General features: G+C 42.7%; 1 protein-coding gene across 3 annotated transcripts in view; it reads left to right on the top strand.

The window, feature by feature from the left end:
* CTTNBP2 (cortactin binding protein 2) overlaps positions 1–10616 on the top strand; it is a 168032-nt gene extending 157416 nt beyond the window's left edge. For all 3 annotated transcript variants that reach the window (XM_067564254.1, XM_067564255.1, XM_067564256.1), the window contains one exon: positions 8969–10616. In XM_067564254.1, coding sequence (XP_067420355.1) covers positions 8969–9214 — 246 coding nt within the window. In that variant the 3' untranslated portion in view covers positions 9215–10616. The remainder of the gene's footprint in view (positions 1–8968) is intronic.
* The last annotated feature ends 10874 nt before the right edge of the window (positions 10617–21490 follow it).

Below are 21490 nucleotides of genomic sequence, written 5' to 3'. Positions count from 1 at the left end.
CCTTTGACATCTCAGCAGGGATTCACTCTAAGGCCATGTCTAGATTAGGGAAGATATGCTAACTCACTTTAACATATTTTTAAACACTTGTGTAGACAGGGTTTAACACCTTTAAAATGTGTTTACTGATTGTGACAATCCTAAAAGGCATGGTTTAGGGCAGGGCAGCAGGTGTTCTTGCCAATGTTCTTCCTTGCAAGAATAGGGAAAGACCAAGTTAAAGAACATTTAAATAAATTAGGTGGATTCAAGTCACAGGGCCTGACAAAATTTGCCCTAGACTACTTAAGGACTGAAACAATCTTGGAACTATTAGCAGTTATCTTGAAGAACTCATGAAGGATTGATGAGGTCCTAGAGGACTGAAGAATGGCAAATACATAGTATGTTTAAAAATAGGAACAAAGAGGACTCGGGGAATTATAGACCCGTCAGTGAGCCTAACTGCGATACCTGGAAAGATACTCACATAAATTACAGCTCTCAACATCAGTATCCATCCAGTCCACAGACATTTCTTGAGATTCACAGCGGGCACCCACCATTTCCAGTACAGGGTCCTTACCTTCAGAATAGCCACAGCTCCCAGAGTCTTCAACACATTTTTTTCCATCATAATGGTCTATGTCAGAAGTTATGTGGTCCTCATGTTTCCATATCTCGATGATTGGCATCTAGCCGTGCAGTTCAAGCAAGAGGACCAAGCATCAACCTTCATGTTGCTCAACCTTCTTTCGTCCCTCCGAGTCAGCATCAGCATTGAGAAATCAATTCTAGACCCCATGCACTATCTGGACTTCATAGGGGCTACCACCAGTTCGGTCACACCACGGGCCTACTTGCCAAAAGATAGATTCCATGCAATGAGTGACATGATAACTCTCATTGTGAGCAATCATATGTACCAGACACAATTTGCCTATCCCTTCAGGGCCACATTGCTTCATGTACATATGTGACCCCTTTTGCATGAGTCCACATTTGCTGCTTTCAGATGTGGCTCCAATCCTTTTACTCACCAAACCGTCACTCCATGGACTTCATGCTGACAGTCCCCACCAAAGTATTGTCATTCCCTTCAGTGGTGGATAGACCTATGTCATGTATTGCTGGGGATTCGTTCCCTCCTTTCCGGACAAGACGATCATCACCAACATCACTTGTAGCCTGGAGAACCCACATGGATAATCTCATGATACAGGGAATGTGGTCTCCCTGAGAATCCCAGGGTGCACATAAATATCCTGGAACTCCAAGCTGTAAGGAAGGAATGCCAATCCTTTCTTCCATTCATTCATTCTCATCACATCAGACAACACCACCACTGTTTTCTATATCATCAAATGGGGGAAAGAGATTGGCTGCTCTATGCGCAGAGGTGGTCAGTCTCAGGAATTGGTGTATCAATCACCAGATCCTCTTGTCCACAGCCTATCTTCCAGCATCACAGAATGTTCTCATTGACTCACTCAGCAGACATTTTGCAATCAATCACAAGTGGGAACTTCACAATTCAGTAGTGCATGGCATCTTCACCTGATCGGGGAACTCAACCAGAGACCTAGTAACTTCATAAACAAACAGCAAATGCATCATGTACTGCTCCTGGGTGGCCTCAGTCACCACTCTCAGGGTGATGCTCTCATATTCTCCTGGTCAGACCAAATCAACAGTGCCTTCCCTCCTCTACCACTCCTACCTTGGGTACTGCACAAGATCCGACGAGACTGAGTAATGGTCATTCTGATCACCCCCTGCTGTCCTAGACAATTCTCATTTCCCAATCTCCTCTGCATATCACCCACCAATTCCCATCCACAATTTCCCCAATCTGCTGATCCAATACAATGGTGAGATCAGGTACCCCAATCCACATGCACCCCACCTCAGAGCATGGTTTTTGGATGAGCATCTGTTTTAGAATGGAAGTATTTTTGGCCATGCAAGGCATCCTCTCCAGCAGCAAGAAGGATTCCACTAGACAATGTTACCGAGCCAAGTGGAAATGTTTCTCATCTTGGGTCCAAAAAAAGGAGCTTTACCTGAATCAGTAGGGATCCCCTTCATTCTAGATTACGCAGTGTCCTTAAAGTTATAGAGTCTCACACTTAACTCTTTGAGAGTCCACCTGGCTGTGATTAGCATATGCCACCCTCCAGTCTAAGATTGTTCTGTTGTTACGCACCTGCTAACCACAAAATTTTGGAAAGGCCTCATCAGAACCTTGCCAGTCATCCATATGATCACACCCCAATGCGACTGAATCCAGTTTTCTCCAGCTTAATGAAAGCACACTTTGAACCATTAGGATCATGCTCTGTGGATCATCCTCCTTTCTATGAAAGTCACCTTCCTTGTTGCTATCTCTTCCATGAGATGGGTCTGTGAACTCAGAGCTATGATGGTGGACCCACCTTTCATGGTGTTCCATAAGGATAGTCTCCCTATGTCTACACCCTGAATTTTTACCAAAGATGGTCTCCCAGTTTCACTTCAATCAATCTACTTGCTTACCTGTTTTTTTGCCAAAAGCCCACGCATCTACAGAGAAACGTCGACTCCATTCCCTAGACATCTGACGAGCTGACAGAGAATGAAACCAATCAGGAAATCCCCTAGACGTTTTGTTGTGATAACAGAAAGGCTGAGGGGGTAGGTCATTTCCATCTGAGAATCTCTAAATGGATTTTGGGTTTCATTAAACTCTGCTACCAACTGTGAAGCATACCTCCCCCCATACGGGTAAGGGCTTCATCCACAAGAGCTCAGGCTTTAATTACAGCCTCCCTTCAGGACGTGCTGCTTATGGACGTACATAGAGTGGCCATGTGGAGTTCTGTACACCCCTTTGCAGCACGCTATGCCTTAGTGCAAGACTCGGCGGCAGATGCTGCCTTCAGCACATCAGTTCTCAGCCACATCTTTGGCCCTCATCCACACACCCTCCTCTGACTTACGTACTGCTTGTTAATCACCCTCAATGTAATACAATAGGGACCATTGCTTGAAGAAGAAGAGGAAGTTACTAACCTATAACTGGAGGTTCTTCAAGATATATAGTCCCCATCTTTATTCCACTTCGTGCCCTCTTTCCATGCTGCTATGGATCTGTCTGGTTCACACTAGAGAAGGAATTGGAGACGTGATCGGTCCACCCCATGCTTTATCACCTTGGATGGAAGCATGAGGTGAGCCAGGACACGTGTGGACCAACAGACACTACTTTCAAATTCTCCAGCTACGGATGTAAGGGGAATACATAACCCTCAGTGGAATATAGCTAAGGATTGCACATCTAAAAAAACCTCCAGTTACAGTAAGTGACCTCACATTGTTCAGTCACATAGACAGGATTTGAAGCCACTGAGCGGTCTTTCTTCCTCTTTTGATGCCATACTTGCAAATGGAAGAGAAAGAGGACCTAGAAAAATGAGTGAAGCACCAAATCAACAGAGAAAATGAGCACTAAGCTGTAAAACATAAATACAGCATCAGAACAGTGGTGTATACACCTATGTGCTATGTAGCCTGAAAGATATCTAAAAAATCTGTGGTGCTGAAGTGTGGGATTTCAAGCAACAAACCAAAAGGCAAGCTCTCCTCTCACACCCCATAAACGCACTGGGTTGACATCACCACCAAAGCACTCTGTTCCATCAGCAATAAAGTCTAGGGCCCCATTGAACATAGATCCCTTGGCACTTGAAATACCAAGCTCCAGCTCATCAGATAGTGTGGAGGCTGCACAAGGAGCCAAGTTAGGAGAGACAGAGAGCATGAGCAACTCCTTGATATGCCTCTGTTGAAGCTCCTAGTCCTTGGTGAGACTGCCAGGAATCCTGTAGTACCAGCTCTAAAGCATTGCTCTTGCCCCATGTTGGCCAGAGTAGGAGCTCTTGGAGTAGTTAGAATGCTTTTTGTGCTCAAGTCAATGCTCATGTGGGAAATGCCAGGCTCATTGCTGATGAGGGCTGTGACACATCTTAATGTCCAGCTTGAGTAAGGATGGCGGAATTCAGCCCTACATGATTAAAAAAATTCCCATAAATAAAAGAAATTAGTTTTAGAAAATAGCTTGCATTCATTAGCTGCAAGTCTCTGTTAAATCGCATTACAACATTATAATATATATAATATAACACTCCTTTTTAATCAGAAAATAAATTATAAATGTAGCTTTGTAGGATCATTAAATATTCTCTATTCCTTTATTTTTTAGGGTTTCAATGTAAGTCCCCTGCTCTGTATTGATGTGTAGAGGAGTTAGCATGTGTGGCATAAACATAACAGCAGATTTTAATGAAGCAGTGTGCAATGAAGCTAGCTGCTTTGACACCTGTTAAATGCAGCTGTCCAATTATACCATGCATTCTTGAGTTATTGCTCTTATGAAATAGCTTGACACCTTTCTGTTGTAACCCATACTGTATTTTTTTATTGTCCTCCTATTGGCAGTTGCCTTACAAATTTAAAATGGCACTGAGTATATTCCTTTTTTTTAAAAAAAAATCTGGAAATCCGTTCTCACTACACTTTTGAAGGTAGGTCAAAGTTTGGGTCTTTTTTCTTTTGTGTGTTTTTTTTTTAGGGAAGAAAAATTCCTGACTGTACTGATATTTATGAGTTATTTAAGCAAAGACGTTCCTAGCCTCATATGGCAGCGATTTGATAACTGCATGGTTCAGAAACATAGCTGACCATGCATCCATTCATATCATAAAGTGGAGTTTTCTCCTCTTCTTGCACTCAGTGTAACAATCTGAGGGCTAATATTATGAATTTTGGTTCTTGGCTACATGTTTTATATTGTTTGAGCTAGCACAATTTTCCTTTATTTGCTGTCAAAGCTATATTATAGCATAGTTTGTAATAACTATATAAGCTTAGTTAATTACTTTTTTTTATAACAAATTGGAAGGAAAAAATTGTAAGGATTAGATAGTCATTCCAAGGTGCTTTTTTGGAATTATCTGTATTTTACTTTTTACCAGTGGCATGGCGTAAATTCTGTATGTTAAGGTTGGGCAGAATGTGCATTTTCCTTTCCTCTTTACAGTTCCTTAGCACAAGCAGTACTTGTTTCCTGGAAAAGAAGAAAGGTGGAAGAGAAATGTATGTCCTGTCCTTAGGCCCTACCGTATAAATCCCAGCAGTGCCTAGCAATCTTCTTCTTCTTCTCTTGGGAAGGTAGAATAGAGTATTAGCTGGTTTCATTCTCCAAATTAGGAATCTCCAAACTGGTTTTTAAAAGTACCATCTGTTTTGCAGCAATGTTGAAGACAGATGGATATCCCCAGTATCGCTAATGCCTAGAGCTATTTTATCTTTCTGTTCAATGTAGTTTCTGCCACAGCAAATCTGCTACTATAGGAGCAGAAAGGAGTGATAAGAAAACTGCTCTCATAACAAGGATAACATCACTATCCTCACCTCACTTTTGCCCTGAAAAGACTTATATTTTGAAAGAGAACTGATTCGGCCTAAGCTGCATGCAAGCAACTACATTCTGTGCCCTTTGTGCTGAGGTTTCTTCCTATTCCCACAAAGAATTATGGCATGAATACACCACACTTTTCAATCATTACTGCTACACTGACATTTTCTATTACAAGAGAAAGAAGCTGCAGTATGATTTGCAGAGGTGATAATTGGCTGATAGCATGATTTTTTTTTCCCCCAATAAAGAAGGGAAGGAGTCCTCGGCAACAAATCAGTTGATTGACATACAAAACTGAATCTTTGGCATGCACAAAAACATCCAGTGCTATTTTACTAGCCAAGCGCATATACTCGATTAGAATTTTGAAAGGCCAGTGAAAGGTTTTAGATGCTTTGAAATACTGTGTGGTTAGTGAAGACAGTTGTGAAGAACGGCCTCTATAGCAGACAGTGAATTTTAAAACACTCCACAAAGTAGGAAGGTGTCCTTCCAACAGCAGTTTAAGGATCTCCATACACACTTAACCTGCTGCTTATTGTTCAGATTAAACTAGTGATTTTTTTAATGTTTTAAATTTAGATTTGAAAATACTGTAACTTAAATGTGCCTGTGGTGCTGCAAATCACATCTAAAGGGGCTGCTGAGCTTCTGGGGATGAGAAGAGGGAGAAATGGTCCATATAATCCAGGGAACCTTTCTTATTAAGAGCGTGGAGAGAGAGAGAGAAAAAAGTAAAATGAGCGGTATCAACCATGAGCTGGTATAATTTGGCCTAGTTCCACTGAAGTCGGTGGAGGTACGCTGATTGACACCAGCGTAGAATCTGGTTCAACAAATAGAGTCAGTATTAGGGAGCAGGAGATTATAGCCATGGATTGTTACATTGTATAACACACACCCACTCCTGCAAGCAAGTTATAAAAGATTTCCAAAAAGAAGAGAACAGAGTGTGTAAGCTATGGGGCACTTGTGTGACTGAAGACACGAGGCCAGAATGTTACGACTATGCACACTTTACTGTGGTTCATTATTATATCGGAGGCTGTGTTCATGTTAAGTCTGAAATTGGAAAACAAAGCAGATTATCAGAGTGCAGAAAAGCAGATAGAAATGTCTTTACCAGCTGAAAATCGATTATAGAATCATAGAAGATTAGAGTTGAAAGGGACTTCAAGGGGTCATCTAGTCCAACCCCCTGCTCAAAGCAGGACCATCCCAAATAAATCATTCCAGCCAGAACTTTGTCAAGCTAGGCCTTAAAAACCTCTAAGGATGGAGATTCCATCACCTCCCTAGGTAACCCATTCCAGTGCTTCACTACCCTCCTAGTGAAAAAGTTTTCCTAATATCCAACCTAGACCTCCCCCACTACAACTTGAGACCATTGCTCCTAGTTCTGACAACTGCCACCATTGAGAACAGCCTAACTCCATCCTCTTTGGAACCCCCCTTCAGACTAAATAAGCTCAGTTCCCTCAACCTCTCCTCATAAGTCATGTGCCCCAGCCCTCTAATCATTTTTGTTGCTATCTGCTGGTCTTTCTCCAATTTGTCCACATCCTTTCTGTGCTGGGGGGTCCAAACAGTACATAGTCCTCCAGATGTGCCCTCACCAGTGCTGAATAGAGGGGAATAATCATTTCCCTCGATCTGCTGGCTAATGCAACCCAGTATGCCATTAGCCTTCTTGGCAGCAAGGGCACACCTGTGACTCATATCCAGCTTCTTGTCCACTGTAACCCCAAGTTTCTTTTCTGCAGAACTGCTGTTTAGTCAGTTGGTTCCAGTCTGTAGCAGTGCATGGGATTCTTCCATCCTAAGTGGAGGACTCTGCACTTGTCCTTGTTGAACCTCATCATATTTCTTTTGGCTCAATTCTCCAATTTGTCTAGGTCGCTCTGTATCCTATCCCTGCCCTCCAGCGTATCTACTCCCTCCAGCTTAGTGTCATCTGAGGGTGCTGAGAATGCAACCTGCTGAGGGTGCAATCCACCACATCATCTAGATCATTAATGAAGATGTTGAACAAAACTGGCCCCAGAACCGATTCCTGGGGCACTCTGCTTGATACTAGCTGCCAACTAGACATTGAGCCATTGATCATTACCCGTTGAGTCCGACAATTTAGCCACCTTTCTATCCATCCTATAGTCCACTCATCCAATCCATACTTTAACTTGCTGGCAAGAATGCTGTGGGAGATCGTATCAAAAGCTTTACTGAAGTCAAGGTATATCACATCCACTGCTTTCCCCACATCCACAGAGCCAATCATCTCATCATAGAAGGCAATCCGGTTGGTCAGGCATGACTTGCCCTTGGTGAATCCATGCTAACTGTTCCTGATCACTTTCCTCTCCTCCAAGTGATTTTTCCAGGGACTGAGGTGAGGCTGACTGGCCTGTAGTTCCCCAGATTCTCCTCCTTCCCTTTTTAAAAGATGGGCACTATAATTGCCTTTTTCCAGTCGTCCAGGACCTCTTCCAATCGCCATGAGTTTTCAAAGATAATGGCCAGTGGCTCTGCAATCACATCGTCAGCACCCTCGGATGTATTGCATGTGGCCCCATAGGCTTGGGCATGTCCAGGTTTTCTAAGTTGTCTTGAACCTGTTCTTTCACCACTGAGGGCTGCTCACCTCCTTCCCATACTGTCTTGCCCAGTGCAGTAGTCTGGGAGTTGGCCTTGTCTGTGTAGACAGAGGCAAAAAAAACATTGAGAACTTCAGTTTTTTCTACATCATCTGTCACTAGGTGTCCAATTCCACATTCAAATATAGCACCCCCAAAATGGCTGGACATTATTTATAAAACCTTCCAGATAAACTGACTGCTAGGCTGTAGCCAAGCACATGACATTTCAACCCCAAAAATCATTTTATAAGAAAATGAGCAACTGAAAAAAGTAGTTTTAAAATGGAAATGCCACCTCAACTTTAGCTCCCATTTAGTATTGTTGCTGTGATGGTGTAAAAAGGATTTGTGTCTGTGGATTATTTTATTCCAGCCCTAATGCTAAATCTTGTGTTTATCATCCAAGAGATCTCCCACTTTCTTCCTGATTTAAAAATGCATCTCCCCAACCCCAGTTTACTGGCATTATCCTTCCACAAGGGTTCTGTCTACATAATGAAGGGAAAAGAATGTATTACCTTCGTAGTGCTTTTAACCCCTGCTAGTCCAGCAACTGAGATACAGAGAACAAGAATAACTTAGGGATTCTGAATAACAACGCAGAGCATTACCAATGTCCTCTTCTATGCTAAGAAGTTTTTATTGAAGAAATACCCTGCTAGCTTTAAAAAAAAAAAAAAAGCAGCTTCTATTATAGTTTGTTTCTGACTGGTTAGTAAAGCTAAAACTGTAACTGTTTCACCTGGTCATCTTTTTCCTGTGGTTTTCTTGCTTCCAAAAGGTGCAAGATGCTGTAAACAGTACACATTCACTGTTTTGTTCATTTTTGGTGTTCTTGGTTCTAACAATAGATGTCCTATGCTAAAAAGATGCTTTATTTTATTTTTATTCACAGGATGGGATCCGTTCTCTCAGCAGCAGTCACACAGTAGAATGCACCAACAGTAAATCGAAGACTGAATTGGGTGTTTCAAGAGTTAAATCTTTTCTTCCTGTTCCCAGAAGTAAAGTCACCCAGCCTTCTCAGTACATAAAAAGAAGCAGCAGCAGTAATACAAGGCAAATAGAGGCAGATAATAACTCCAAAGAAGAGATTTGGAATTTGCACAAAAAAATACAGATAGAAAAATCTAATAAATAGACCTGCCTAGCATACAGTTTTCAGTGTTCACATAATCTCTGTATTAAAGAGCAAAGAACTCAAAATATGGAAATAATTTTTTTAAATTAAAATGGTTTCCTTGTAATGTAATGTGTGTACAGGACCACAGTTTAATTTGTATGTAAATAAGATGTTCATTATGAAAATATTTTATTGCTTTAATCTGGAATTTAAATTGATTTAAACTTAGTAGTGGGAAGTTATGCCAACCTCATAAATGGGTTTTCTAATATGGCTATTGTTTAAATGATTATATTCAGGGGTATAACCACAGAAAATTGTGTGTGTGTGTGTGTGTGTGTGTGTATATACAGTATATAAATATATTCTATGAAATTAATGTGTTGCATACAGATGAGTTGCACAATATGTACAGTACTGGCTTAAAGCTAATGCACATGCATTTTAAAGACTGAACATGTTTTTATCTTCACTTGATGAAAAGTGAATGGAATGTGGCAATAATTAAAATAATTGGAAACATAGATCAGTTACTTTCAGCTACAAGCCATATTAAATATTTTGATTACCCCCAGTTGCCTGGTGAAATGTGCTTTTGTTTCTATCTTGCTTATTGTAGATTTCATGTATTTGAACTGTTATGAGTTTGCATTATGACTGCTATGTTTTAAAAAAGAAAAGGGAGAGAAATTATAATGCAATAAATCAGTTATTTCATACAACTTCCCACTCTTTGGTATGATAGAAAATTTGCTCCTCTAATAATTGAGTTTTTAATATATGATGTAAAACTTTTCTACCCTTTCAATAGCATTTTAAAAAATGAATCCAGAAAATGATGATGATTTACCAAAACAGATCTTTTAAAAAGAATTACAGCACAAGTTTAATTACATGGTTATCCAGAGATAATGTATCAGCAATAACATGAATTACCATGTAATTACCAATTTTTATAGTGGATTTACTATGTAGTTGCTATAAAATAATATTTGAATTGCAGTTACTATGAAATATTTTTCATCTCACTACAGATTTAAATTACTTTTCCATTAGGGGGAACTGTGTGTATGTGAAGGAAATATTTCGCCCATCCACCCTCTTTATGGTGGCCACAGTTTATACTTGTGAATAGTAATAATGTGGATACAATCATTGTTTTGGTACCTTATTATCTAATAGGAAGAGGAGGATACATAGCTTCCTTAAGATCAGGTCTCAGTGCCACCTGGTGAATTATTAAGAGGTTGCTTTAAGAGTGGTATGGGCCACTTGCTCATTCCTGCCTTCCAAAGGAGCACTTTTTCAAGTTAATTTTGGACAGAGCGAGGGTTACATAAATGTATTCCTAGCACTTCACCACTATGAGTAAGGCAGCCATTCCAAACTCATGTCAATAAAACTTTTGTACTGCTCTGTCTGTTTGTCTCTTGGTCTTGTGTGTGTATATTGTATCTATGTGAATTTAGAAGGATTAGATGGCTGATTTTAGAGTTATCTCCTTTAAAATAACTTCCGGCATATTTTTCTTACAACCTGTGATGGGATATCCACCCCACACAAGACCTGAATAGTTTAGGATGGCCAGATGAGCCAATTAACTGCTTTGGCTGCACCTGAAGTAGGGGCCGAGGAGCAAGGATTAATTGGAGACTAGGCTCAGCTAGATAGGAATAGGAAGGGCCTGCATAGAGCCCAGGAGCTGAAAGCAAAAAGGGTGCTGCAGGGAAGTAGTCTGCAGTCACTTCCTGGAAGAAGGGAGGTGTTTTGAGGGCTAGAGAGGCAAGTAGCTTACAGTTACTCCTTGGGAGGAGGGAGTTGTGTGGCTGGCAAACCCAGAGAGGGTGGAGAGCCAGAAAGGTAGGAAAGGCTCAAGAGATAAGCAGTGAGGCATAGGATAGTATGGACCTTGGCTGCTGAAGAGAGGGCCCCTGAGCTGGAACTCAGAGTTGACGGTGCCTACCAGCCACTGGGGAGGTGGCACAGACCAGGCCGTGGAGAGCGGACTGCCTGAAAGCTTTGATACCCGGAAGGGGAGGACCACAATGACCTGGCCAGACGAGAAAGTCACAAAGAGGAAGCTACAGCTCCTGGAATGAGGAGTCACAGGGCGAGAAAGGACGACGGGTGGGACAGGTGCAACACCTGGAAGGAGCTAATCTCCAGAGCAACCAGGAGGAGGCACCCTCAGCGGTGAGTGGACCCCGGGACAAATGCCAATGATGTATAATTTCTTGTGCAGTAACAGGACTCCAGTGATTTCCAGTGAACATAGACCAAGAGTTTTTGGATCTCCTGACCCCTGTCTTCAATTTGGGTGCTGAGCACAGGGCATACATCTGTTTAACAGTTGGTTTTCAGCAGCATTGATCAGTTGAAGATCAGCTAGAATTCAGAGCAATGTGCCTCAGCATCTATCATCTGAGTCCTGAAGCATGGTAGCTTACTCTGTGTGTGGAGTGTGGAGGGGAGATGCTAATCTGAAGAGACGTTTGTAGTGATCACACAGGAGGCAGCATCAAGTGTTTGCAATAAATGCAAATTGATTAAGAGAATTCTGCAAGAAGTCTGGGAGGTGAAAAAGGGAAGGAAAAAAAACTCACCAGTCAGGACCCAGCTGAGCCAGGCTCCCTTCTTTTCCCCCTCCATCCCCTATTCCTGGCACTGGCTGCAGATATAGCAGGGCAGGGCTAGCTGAACCCATAGGTTTTCTTTAATCCCTGCTGTGCTTTACGTTAGTTTCTCTACTCCCTCACACGGTCATTCCTTTTTTGCCTTCCCCACTGGATGACCAACACCAGTACCAGGAGCTGTTACAAAGAGTTGCCAATGATCTACAGATCCCATTAGAGGAGGTCCAGGGCCCTCGGCACTAGCGCCTGGACGTCTTGCAACCTCAGGGATTGAGTAAGGTGGCCCTTCCAATCAATGAAGCCATACTAGCACTGGCCAGAGCAGTATGGCACACTTCAGATCCTGTGCCCCATACCACAAAGAGACAAGAGGCGATACTTTGTTCCTGCTAAAGAAGCTGAATTTTTATATTCCCATCCTGCCCCCAAATTGCTGGTGGTACAAGGGGCTACAGAAAAAGCTCAGTCACACCATAATCCCCTCCCTTCAGGAAAGGATGTGGTACACGGCTCTCGGCATGTTTGGAAAACCTCAGGAAGAAGGTGGTGGCCACCACTGAAATCCAGCCAGAGAAAGAAGGTGAGCATGTTAGCAGCTAATGCAGTGGCTCAGCCAACGCTAACTTGACTTTATACCTGGAGAGATTTAACTATTCAAAGCAAATCCTCAATCCTTCAAAATTCTCAAGTGGAACCCTGTTCAGGAAGAAGCTTGATAATGTGTCCGTTGTCCACCCCCAATGAGTTCACAAAGGTACTGACTGGTAGTGATGATACCCCCTTGAGTAATCCAGAGACTCATCTACCCTCAGTCATAGACAACACATTTTGGGAATTTCTCTCAAAATAAGACAGGGGAAACCAAGCATTCACTAAAGCCCTGATCACAAGGAGAGTGGGGGCACTGAAGTTGAGAAAGAAAAGGAGAATAACAGGGAAGAGTGTGTTAGTCACAACCCTGTGTTTCCAAGAATCAAACGAAGGTGCCTAAGTCTCCATCGTAACCAGGAAAAAACTCACAAAGCATGGAATCCAGCTGGTAACGTTTGCTTTGGTAGTGACCTAGATCACTTGGCAGCCAAACAAAGAGTAAATGTAAGTAAAATTGCCCCATGCCAAGCCATTACAAAATGCCACAAGAGTAAGTGTTGGGGGAAAAAAGAGTAGTTGGGGCATCAGCCTGTGACTGGGGGCACCCACATTCAATTCCTGCTCTACCGCGGACATCCTGTGTGACCTGGGGGCAAGTCATTTAGGGAAGATTTTCAAAGGTGCAAGTGGTAATTGGGCAACTAATTGCTACTTATGCCCTAGAAAAGCCTCCCTCTTAATCTTTGTGGGTTTCAGTTCCCCATCTGTAAAATGGAAATAATAGCACTTCCCTCATAAGGGTGCTGAGAGGCTAAACATATTAAAGATTGTGAGGGGTTCAGTTACTATTGATTTTTTTGTAAGTTCCTTACAAAAGATGCTACAGTGATGGGCACATAAGTACTTATGTATTTGGATTTATTTAAAATGGAAACTGTTTTATAACGCTAAGAACAATTCATCACTATCAGGTCCTGGCTTGTAAAGGTGTATGTATGGAGATGATCCTTTGGTCAACAGGACTTTATTTTATTTTTTACTCTCAAAGACAGGAAATCATTTTGAGATGGTTTCCTTGGGGAGCATGAGGGGTTTTTTTACAGGAAATATAAATGTTCTATTGTGTTACATTTTGGTTAGATTGAGGCAGAGACTTACTATAGATGTATTAGGTGGTATATATGTACAATGATAAACTGATTGTCCTTGCTTAACAATTGCTATATGATTGTGGCCGAGTAATGCTAGAGGTTGGAATAAGAAATTGGTGACAGAAAGGAATAGGATACAAGTTGACAGAACAATTTTTTTCTAAAGGCAGGGGAGGAATTAAAATATGACAAATTATGTTATAGTTCAAAACCAACCTCTAAAGGTTAATGCTAAATCAAGTCTGTTGGTTGTGTAATCATTGAATCAGGATTTGAAGGACCTCAAGAGGTCATTTAGTCCAGTCCCTTGCACTTATGGCAGGATCAAGCATTATCTAGACCATCCCTGCCAGGTGTTTGTTTAACCAGCTCTTAAAAATCTCCAATGATGGAGATTCCACAGCCTCTCTAGGCAATTTATTCCAGTGCTTAACTACTTTGACAATTAGGAAGTTTTTCCTAACGTCCAACCTAAATTGCCCTTGCTGCAATTTAAGCCCATTGCTTCTTGTCCTATCCTCCAGAAATTGAGGAGAACAATTTTTCCTCCCTTTTCTTCATAACAACCATTTATGTACTTGAAAACTGTTATCATGTCTTCTCTTCTCCAGACTAAACAAACCCAATTTTTTTCCCATTTTCCTTCATAGGCCATGTTTTCTAGACCTTTAATCATTTTTGTTGCTCTTCTCTGGACTTTCTCCAATTTATCCACATCTTTCCTGAATTGTGGCACCCAGAACTGGACACAATACTCCAGTTGAGGCCTAATCAGCATAGAGTAGAGCTGAAGAATTACTTCTCATGTTTTGCTTACAACACTCCTCTAATACATCTCAAAATGAGGGGAGGTTTTTTGTTTTGTTTTTGTTTGTTTGTTTGGTTTTTTTTTTTTTTTTTTGGGGGGGGCAACAATATTACACGGTTGACTCATATTTGCTTGTGATCCACTATGGCCCCCAGATCCCTTTCTGCAGTGCTCCTTCATAGGCAGTCATTTCCCATTGTGTATATGTGCAACTTATTGTTCCTTCCTAAGTGGAGTACTTCGCATTTCTCCTTACTGAATTTCATCCTATTTAGTTCCAACCATTTCTCCAGTTTGTCCGGATGATTTTGAATTTTAATCCTATCCTCCAAAGCACTTGCAAACTCTCCCATTAAAAATAATGAATTTTTCTTTAAAGCTCTTGTGTGGAGCATTTCCTACAATATTGCCCAATTAGAGGGAAAAAACCAAAGTTGTTGATCATATACTGCCAGAATTCTTACCCTGAAAAGAAATAGGTTATAGACACACCTAATCACACTACAGATATACCAAGAATTAGGAGAATACCTCAAGGGGTTTGTGGATTGTAGAAATGGAACAAGTTGAATTTAGAAGGAGACTTGGCAAGAGGACACTTTGAGTAAGATGATAAAGCCCCTAAATTAATAGTCTAGCAATTTGTAAAACGAAACTTGTTCCAGAATCACAGGCTCTGAGGGTGCCCTGTTTCGGAGTCCACTTCTGAACTGGACAGATTCCTATCATGTCATCAATCATTAACTGTGTCACAGCGATCATCAAACAACTTGGTCCAGTTATGTTGCCATTTAAATTTGGTAAAGGTTGATTAGTTGTGTGTGATTAACCGTGGGATTTGTTTAGTTCAGCCTTAGGTCGGCAGGTTTCCACTGCTGCTGTCCCCAAGCAGTTCTGAGCGCCTGCTCTTCTCTCCTCCTCCACTTCCAGGAGTAATGGAGGCTCCACTGTGGTGTGATTTCACTCTACATTCATTCTGCCTAACGGAGTTTGAGGTTAAACTTTCATGTGTAATGTTAGGCTTGGCATCTACAGGCTGTACTCTCTTGCTCTCTTATTCTTTTGCCTGCATATTTTTGTCTTTTTAAAGTATGTATATATAGATATACGACCTTTCCACCTTGAATCATGAAAACAAGATTACCTGTGGTTTAGAAAATGAGATTTTAAAAAGCAGGTGTTTGTCCTTACTGGGTAAGTTCTTTTTGTCCTTCTACTATAATATATATGGTTTCATACTACTTTTTCTAATACCGTATGTTTCACCAAAACTGTGTGTGCTCCCCCCATCAGAGCCTCCACTTGGCCTCTCCTCCCCCTCCCCCCCCCAATAAAAACCCCTAATTTCAACTGATAACTTGGCTAAGAATGATTATTGTAGGGTTAAACTTTCTATGCTTGATCTCTGGGAGACAATGGTTTCTCTTTGCCTCCCAACTGAGGTTTGGGGAAATGGAATTTGAGTTATCAGCGAATATGAAAGATGTTTGAATCAGGTAATCCTGAACTGGGAGCATGTGGTGAAGGGAGAGATGGGGCCCAACTGGGGATACTCCTCCTCCCTCCAGAGCCGTTCTGAGCCAGCACTGTACAAGGAAACTACCCCCCCACACACATATGAGGACCCATGTAACACCTCCCCTCTTCCCAGGGAGGAGCCAACCAGAGACTGAAGCTTGCAGAGCAGCTGCCGAAAGCTGTTCAGGCAGGGACTGACATCAATGGTGTCCGCAGACGGCTGGCTTGATTTTTCAGTCTGGGCATTACCTTATTTTTGTTGTCTGGCTGCTTGCTCCCACCTCTCCTTTGTGGCCTCTTTACTTCTGCCTCCCTCCACTTGCCCTCCATGCTTCCCTCCTTCCTTCTTTTCTTCACGATCCCGTCTCCCTTCCTCTGTCTTTCCATCTGGCCAATCCCTCCTCACTAAACCCCACCCAAGGGATTTAAATAATAACAAAGCAAACAGTCGTGGCACCAACGTGCTGTTTGCGAACCGCCACTCAGCCTGTTCAGTCTGTTCCTTTCTCATGCCCTGGGTCTGCCTTGTTGATTTAGATGATAAACTTTTCAGGGCAGGGACTGGCTACTACTCAATCTTTGGCCAGCGCCTAGAGCAATGGGGCCACATTTGTGGCTTGCCTCTGAGAATTACGGCAGTAAAACTTATGCTATCGGTGCTGTCACAGCATTACAAGTCACCCATCAGACTGGAGGCTCCATGCTGCTAGATGTTTTGCTCACAACTGCTCTGCCGCGAAGAGTTTCCGATCTTAAAAAATAGTGGTGCATGTGTGCTCACTTGAGTGTGAAAAGAGGGGAGGGAAGGGGCGGTTGGGATACAATCAAATAGACGCAGTTCTTACGTACACTAGTGTTTTGATTATTGTAAATTGATGATGTCACTATTTCCAGTTGCTCGTTAACCGTAGTTAATTAGTTGATTTCTTATAGGTGTTGTGGCAGAGAACTGGCCTTGTTTTAATTTAAACTAACACTAACCACCAAACCAAGCTAGGCTGGGGACAGGGAGCTGGGCCCTGAGGAGCAAAGAGCAGAGCTGGGAGAGGAGATGTATTCAAATGGGAGGGGGGAGAGCCAAGTAAGAGGGCCAGCTGGGTAAAGGGTGGGAAGATGGACCGAGCAGGGATGAAAGGACAGAGCTACAGGGAAAGGGTGTGGGGAGAGACAGAGGGAGGAGGAACGAGAGTGGAGAGTAAGTGGGAGAGAGAAAGTAGAAATTGAGCATGGGCCAGTGATGGGGGCCCAAGTATCAATCCTGTCTGAGCTCAGTGAATTAGGATAATTTCCCATTGGCAAGTTTTTGATCATTTTTATGTCCCTTATTTTGATTTTCTTCAGTCAGGATCTTTCCAGTGCTGGGGTTTGGAGAGGTCCCATCCTAAGTCACCAGGCTTTAAGCATTGCCCCTGTCGCAAGGCAGCAATTGTGAATAAGGATGGACACACGCCAGATGCTTTTTTTTTTTTAACCTTGAGGACACTCAGCTCCCCACTAAATGGTTGGTGTGTACGTCCTTTTCTAAAAGGACTTTAAAGGAAAGTGGATCTTAAAATATTTTCGTCAGACTGCTCCATGAAGCAGGGCTCTGGTCTGGGCAGGCCAGAACCCCTGGGACAAGTTCCATCTCAGCTCCCATGGGGTCCGGATCCACTAGTTCCTGTGCTCCATTCTGGCTTCAGATTCTGACAGGTCTGTCAGAGAGCCACGTCCTCAGAGAAAAAGCAGCATCACTCATCTGGGAAGAGCAGGGAAAAGATCCGCACTGGGAATTCCCAGTAAAAAGAGGTCCAAGCACCCTCACTACTCTTGATTAAAGGAGACTCTCAGGGCCAAGCTGGATACCCAAGGAGCTCTGAGAGAGCATGGTATTGGGACTCCAGAACAGACTCAGGATTCAAATCAGCTGCCTCTGTTGCTGCAACCAAAGCATTGGGGGCTACCTCTGCACTTAGTGCTCCAGCTCCAACAATTATCGTACCAGTCCCATCAATTCTAATCTCTTCAGTGCTGCTCATTTGGTGCTGAGTGTGTCAGTAACAGGCATGGATCCTTTCTACTTCTGGAGCAAGATCCATGGCACATCCCTTTTACTTACAGTGTTCCAGTATGGCCCTATTGGAAACCCTAGGGTCACACTTCCAGACCATCTCCTAGGATGAGAACTTGCTCCCTTACATCATGGGTTCCTGGGGTGGTGTGTCAGCTTGCAGCCCATGAATCTGAGCCCTCTGCAGAGTTTTCTGAGCAGAAGCTCCCTCCTGCTAGGATCAGGCAATATGTGCTGTTATATTGTCCCCATTCCCCAGAGGTGCTGGTCTCATCTACACCATCTCTTCTGGATGGAGGTCTCAAGATGTGTTCAGACATCTAGCTGTTTCCCTCGAGATACCGGTGGAAGAAGTCCAAGAAATCTCTCATTCACTTCTGGTGGACGTTCCCCATGCCTCTGTACCAGGAGCACTTAGCACTTGCCATCAATTAAGCTCTCTTGTGCCCAGCTAACCATATATGGTGGACATCAGTGACAGTCACGCCTGCCTCTAAAACAGTAGCTAAATGGTACCAAGTGCCTTCCATTGGATTAGAGTATCTGCACATGCACCCACTACCAGACTCTCTACTGGTTGTGGTGGCTAGTGAAAGAAGCAGCCAAGAGCAACCAAAGGTGACTCTGTGAGATAAAGAACCAAAATGGCTTGGTTTATTCAGATGTAAAATTAGTCAGTCATCTGCCAGCCTGCTGTTCCAAACTGCAAATTAACAGGCACGACTGGCTGTGTTCTGACTTTTTAAATTACAATATGTTTTTTGCCTTTGTTGATAAACTCTTTTACTTTGTCCCGTCTGCCCAAGGCATAACACTGCCTTTGCCAGGCTTCTGGCCTCCTAGCCATGGAACTTCCTTTCCACCCATGACCCTCTGGTCCCTGCTCACTTCCCAGAGGACCCTAAGCGATATTCCTGATCCGCCGCCAACTTTGCCAAGTACCCTGTGCCTCTTATTGTCTCTGCCGGTTTTCCAGGATCTTCATGAGTGGGGTCTGGAGTCTTCTTTGTTTTTTGTCAGCCCCTTCAGCGGAAGCAGCAACTCCGGGGTCCACCTCAGGAGTGTACACTTACCTTCAGCAAAGAAGGCCTCTGCACACATCAGTTTGTTTGTCCCTTCACTGCTGCTTCTACTGCAACCCCTCACTCTCCACTCGTATCAGAGCTGACCATCCCACCTGCATTCTCTACCGATTGTCATGGGGTTCATGACTCACCACTGGGGCAGCTCCTTGTGGCTGTGTCTGGGGAATAGCTCTGTCAGATCTGATGCCCCCTTCTGTGTCTCGTTCGCACTGTGACCCCTCTCACGCTCCAGGAGTACACTGTTTGGGGTGCTTCCTCTTTGTAGCGTGGTCCTCCAGCCAGGTAGCTTCAACCTTCCAAGGTATCAAAGTCTCACTGGACTAGCTGTCTGGATATCATTCCAGGAAGTCCTCTGATTCCAGGTTATGCCACTTCCCTGGTGGATGGTAGGGGAACCCAAGCCCGCCCATTACTCCAGGTTCCAGTCCAGGGACCTCAGAGCAGGGGCCAATGGTTGCACCATCTCAAGCCCAGCTGCCATCTCCCTGGTCTGTTTCCTATTCTTCCTCTGTTAGGCTTCCTTGTCCATCACCCTTCTGGATAAACACTTCCTTCATGGCCAGGATCCCAGGGCTCCTACTAGCCCCATGGGTTTCCTCCTTTCCCTCTTTTAAGCCCAGAGAGTGACTGTAGGCTTCCACACTGCAGCCCATTCTGTCCTTAGTTCCTGCCCTTATACCAACCTGCCTGCTGCTGCCTAGCTGGGCTCCATCCTCAATCAGTGCTTGCCTTTCAAGCATAGCTCTCCTTCAGGTGTGACCTATCAGGTTACCTAACACCTTGTAAGCCACCTTAACCTTTTCTGGGCTAGCGTGGGGTGGACACCCCCCTCACTCTGACTGAGATGATCTACAGTTCCATAGTGTACCTACCGCTATCCCATTCCTCTTCAGAGAGAATGTTCCTGTGGGGTCCTATAACATTTGGATTCTGCGGTGGTGAAGGAACTGAATAGCGGTTGGGCCTGTTCCATCCTTTATGCCCTCATTATTGGAGCATGAGGAGACTCTGTGTGCATGGATGGCTCCAGCAAACACCATTGGCCGACAAACTGTGATCTCAAGCACCAGTCGTACGTATGCACCCCGAATGGAATGTATAAGACATCTCAAGGAACCACAGTTACTGCAAGGTAAGAAACTTTTTCATCTCCATTCTGCCCTATGGAAATTTCTCCTAACCCAACATATTTTAATTGAGTCAAAAGGTGTGTCTCTAAATGCTGGTAAGTTATACCACTCAATCAGATATTTCTATCTGTCAACAAATGTAGTGGCAGGAGCACTCCAAGATTTTTTATTGTAACTGAACAAGGCACCCTTAAAGATGTAGGTCTAAAAGAGATCGCACGTCTCAGTGAGCAAGACCGACATCTGTAAATGTGTTTCTCTAGTTCAACTGATTATAACTGAAGCAATGAGCTCAGTCTTTGTTCTGTCCGTGTATACTGTCTTTCTTCAGCCTCAAGCTCTGCATGATTTGTAAACTCTGAATGTACATGAAGTGACATTCAGCTAGCAATGTCAACTGACTGTTACCATCCCTTTAAAAATGCTCTTTCTAGTTCTCTTACTGGGTTTCAATTGTTTCTTTTATTCCCAAATAGCACAAAAATGCCCAAGTTCACTTATCAGCAAGTTGATGTAAATGTTTAAGGACAGAACTAAAATTCTAACAATTATAGCATAACATGCCACATAAAACTCTTATATCACAAAAAGAACCATGAACAAATGGTAACATTTTGATTAAACCAAAGCACAACTGCTCTGCAGCACCATCTGGTGATACTGAAGTATACATTTAGAACCAAGCATTCAAAATTCTCACATTTAAAGCTGTGCAAATACAGTAACTGATTTTTCAGTTCATTTGCAATACCAAAAACTCAGGGAGAAAATAGTTTTGTGTCAACCTAAAATGAAAGTTAAAATTTTTGGCAAACTAAAAAGATGGAAAAAAATTTGGAAGGAAAAAATGAAATGTTTTGTTTGATCTGAAACAAAACATTTTGGTTTTGGGGTAGGAGGGATGGGAAGTTACATTTTTAAAAATAAAACAAATAAATGTCAAAACAAAAGGTTGCTTGAAATAAAAAAAAATATTTCATTTCAACATTTTCAAAACAAAATTGTTTAGAATTTTCAGAAGTTGTTGTTGTTTTTGTTTGACCAAAACAATTTGGTGAAATCAACTGTTTTCATGAATTGTTTTAGTTGACCTGAATCTGCATTTTTTGATGGGGGGGGGAGGGGGAAACGTTTTGGCCAAAAAATTTCACCCAGCTCTAGTCACAATAACTATTGGCTTTCCCAAAAGAATATTTAAGAAAAGGATTTTGTGCCGAGAGAAAACTAGACATTTTTGTAATGAACCTTTGAAGTGTATTAGTTGAGAGTACACAAAACTTCCCTTAGTGGCGATATAGGGATAACTGTTTATGTCCTTATCAGAGAGA

This window comes from Emydura macquarii, unplaced genomic scaffold (genome assembly GCF_026122565.2).
Source record: "Emydura macquarii macquarii isolate MOO-44397 ecotype Brisbane River unplaced genomic scaffold, CSIRO-AGI_Emac_v2 contig_2636, whole genome shotgun sequence".
Taxonomy (NCBI): Eukaryota; Metazoa; Chordata; order Testudines; family Chelidae; genus Emydura; species Emydura macquarii.
Note: the sequence above shows the minus strand (reverse complement) of the source record. Positions and strands in the feature narration are given on the sequence as shown.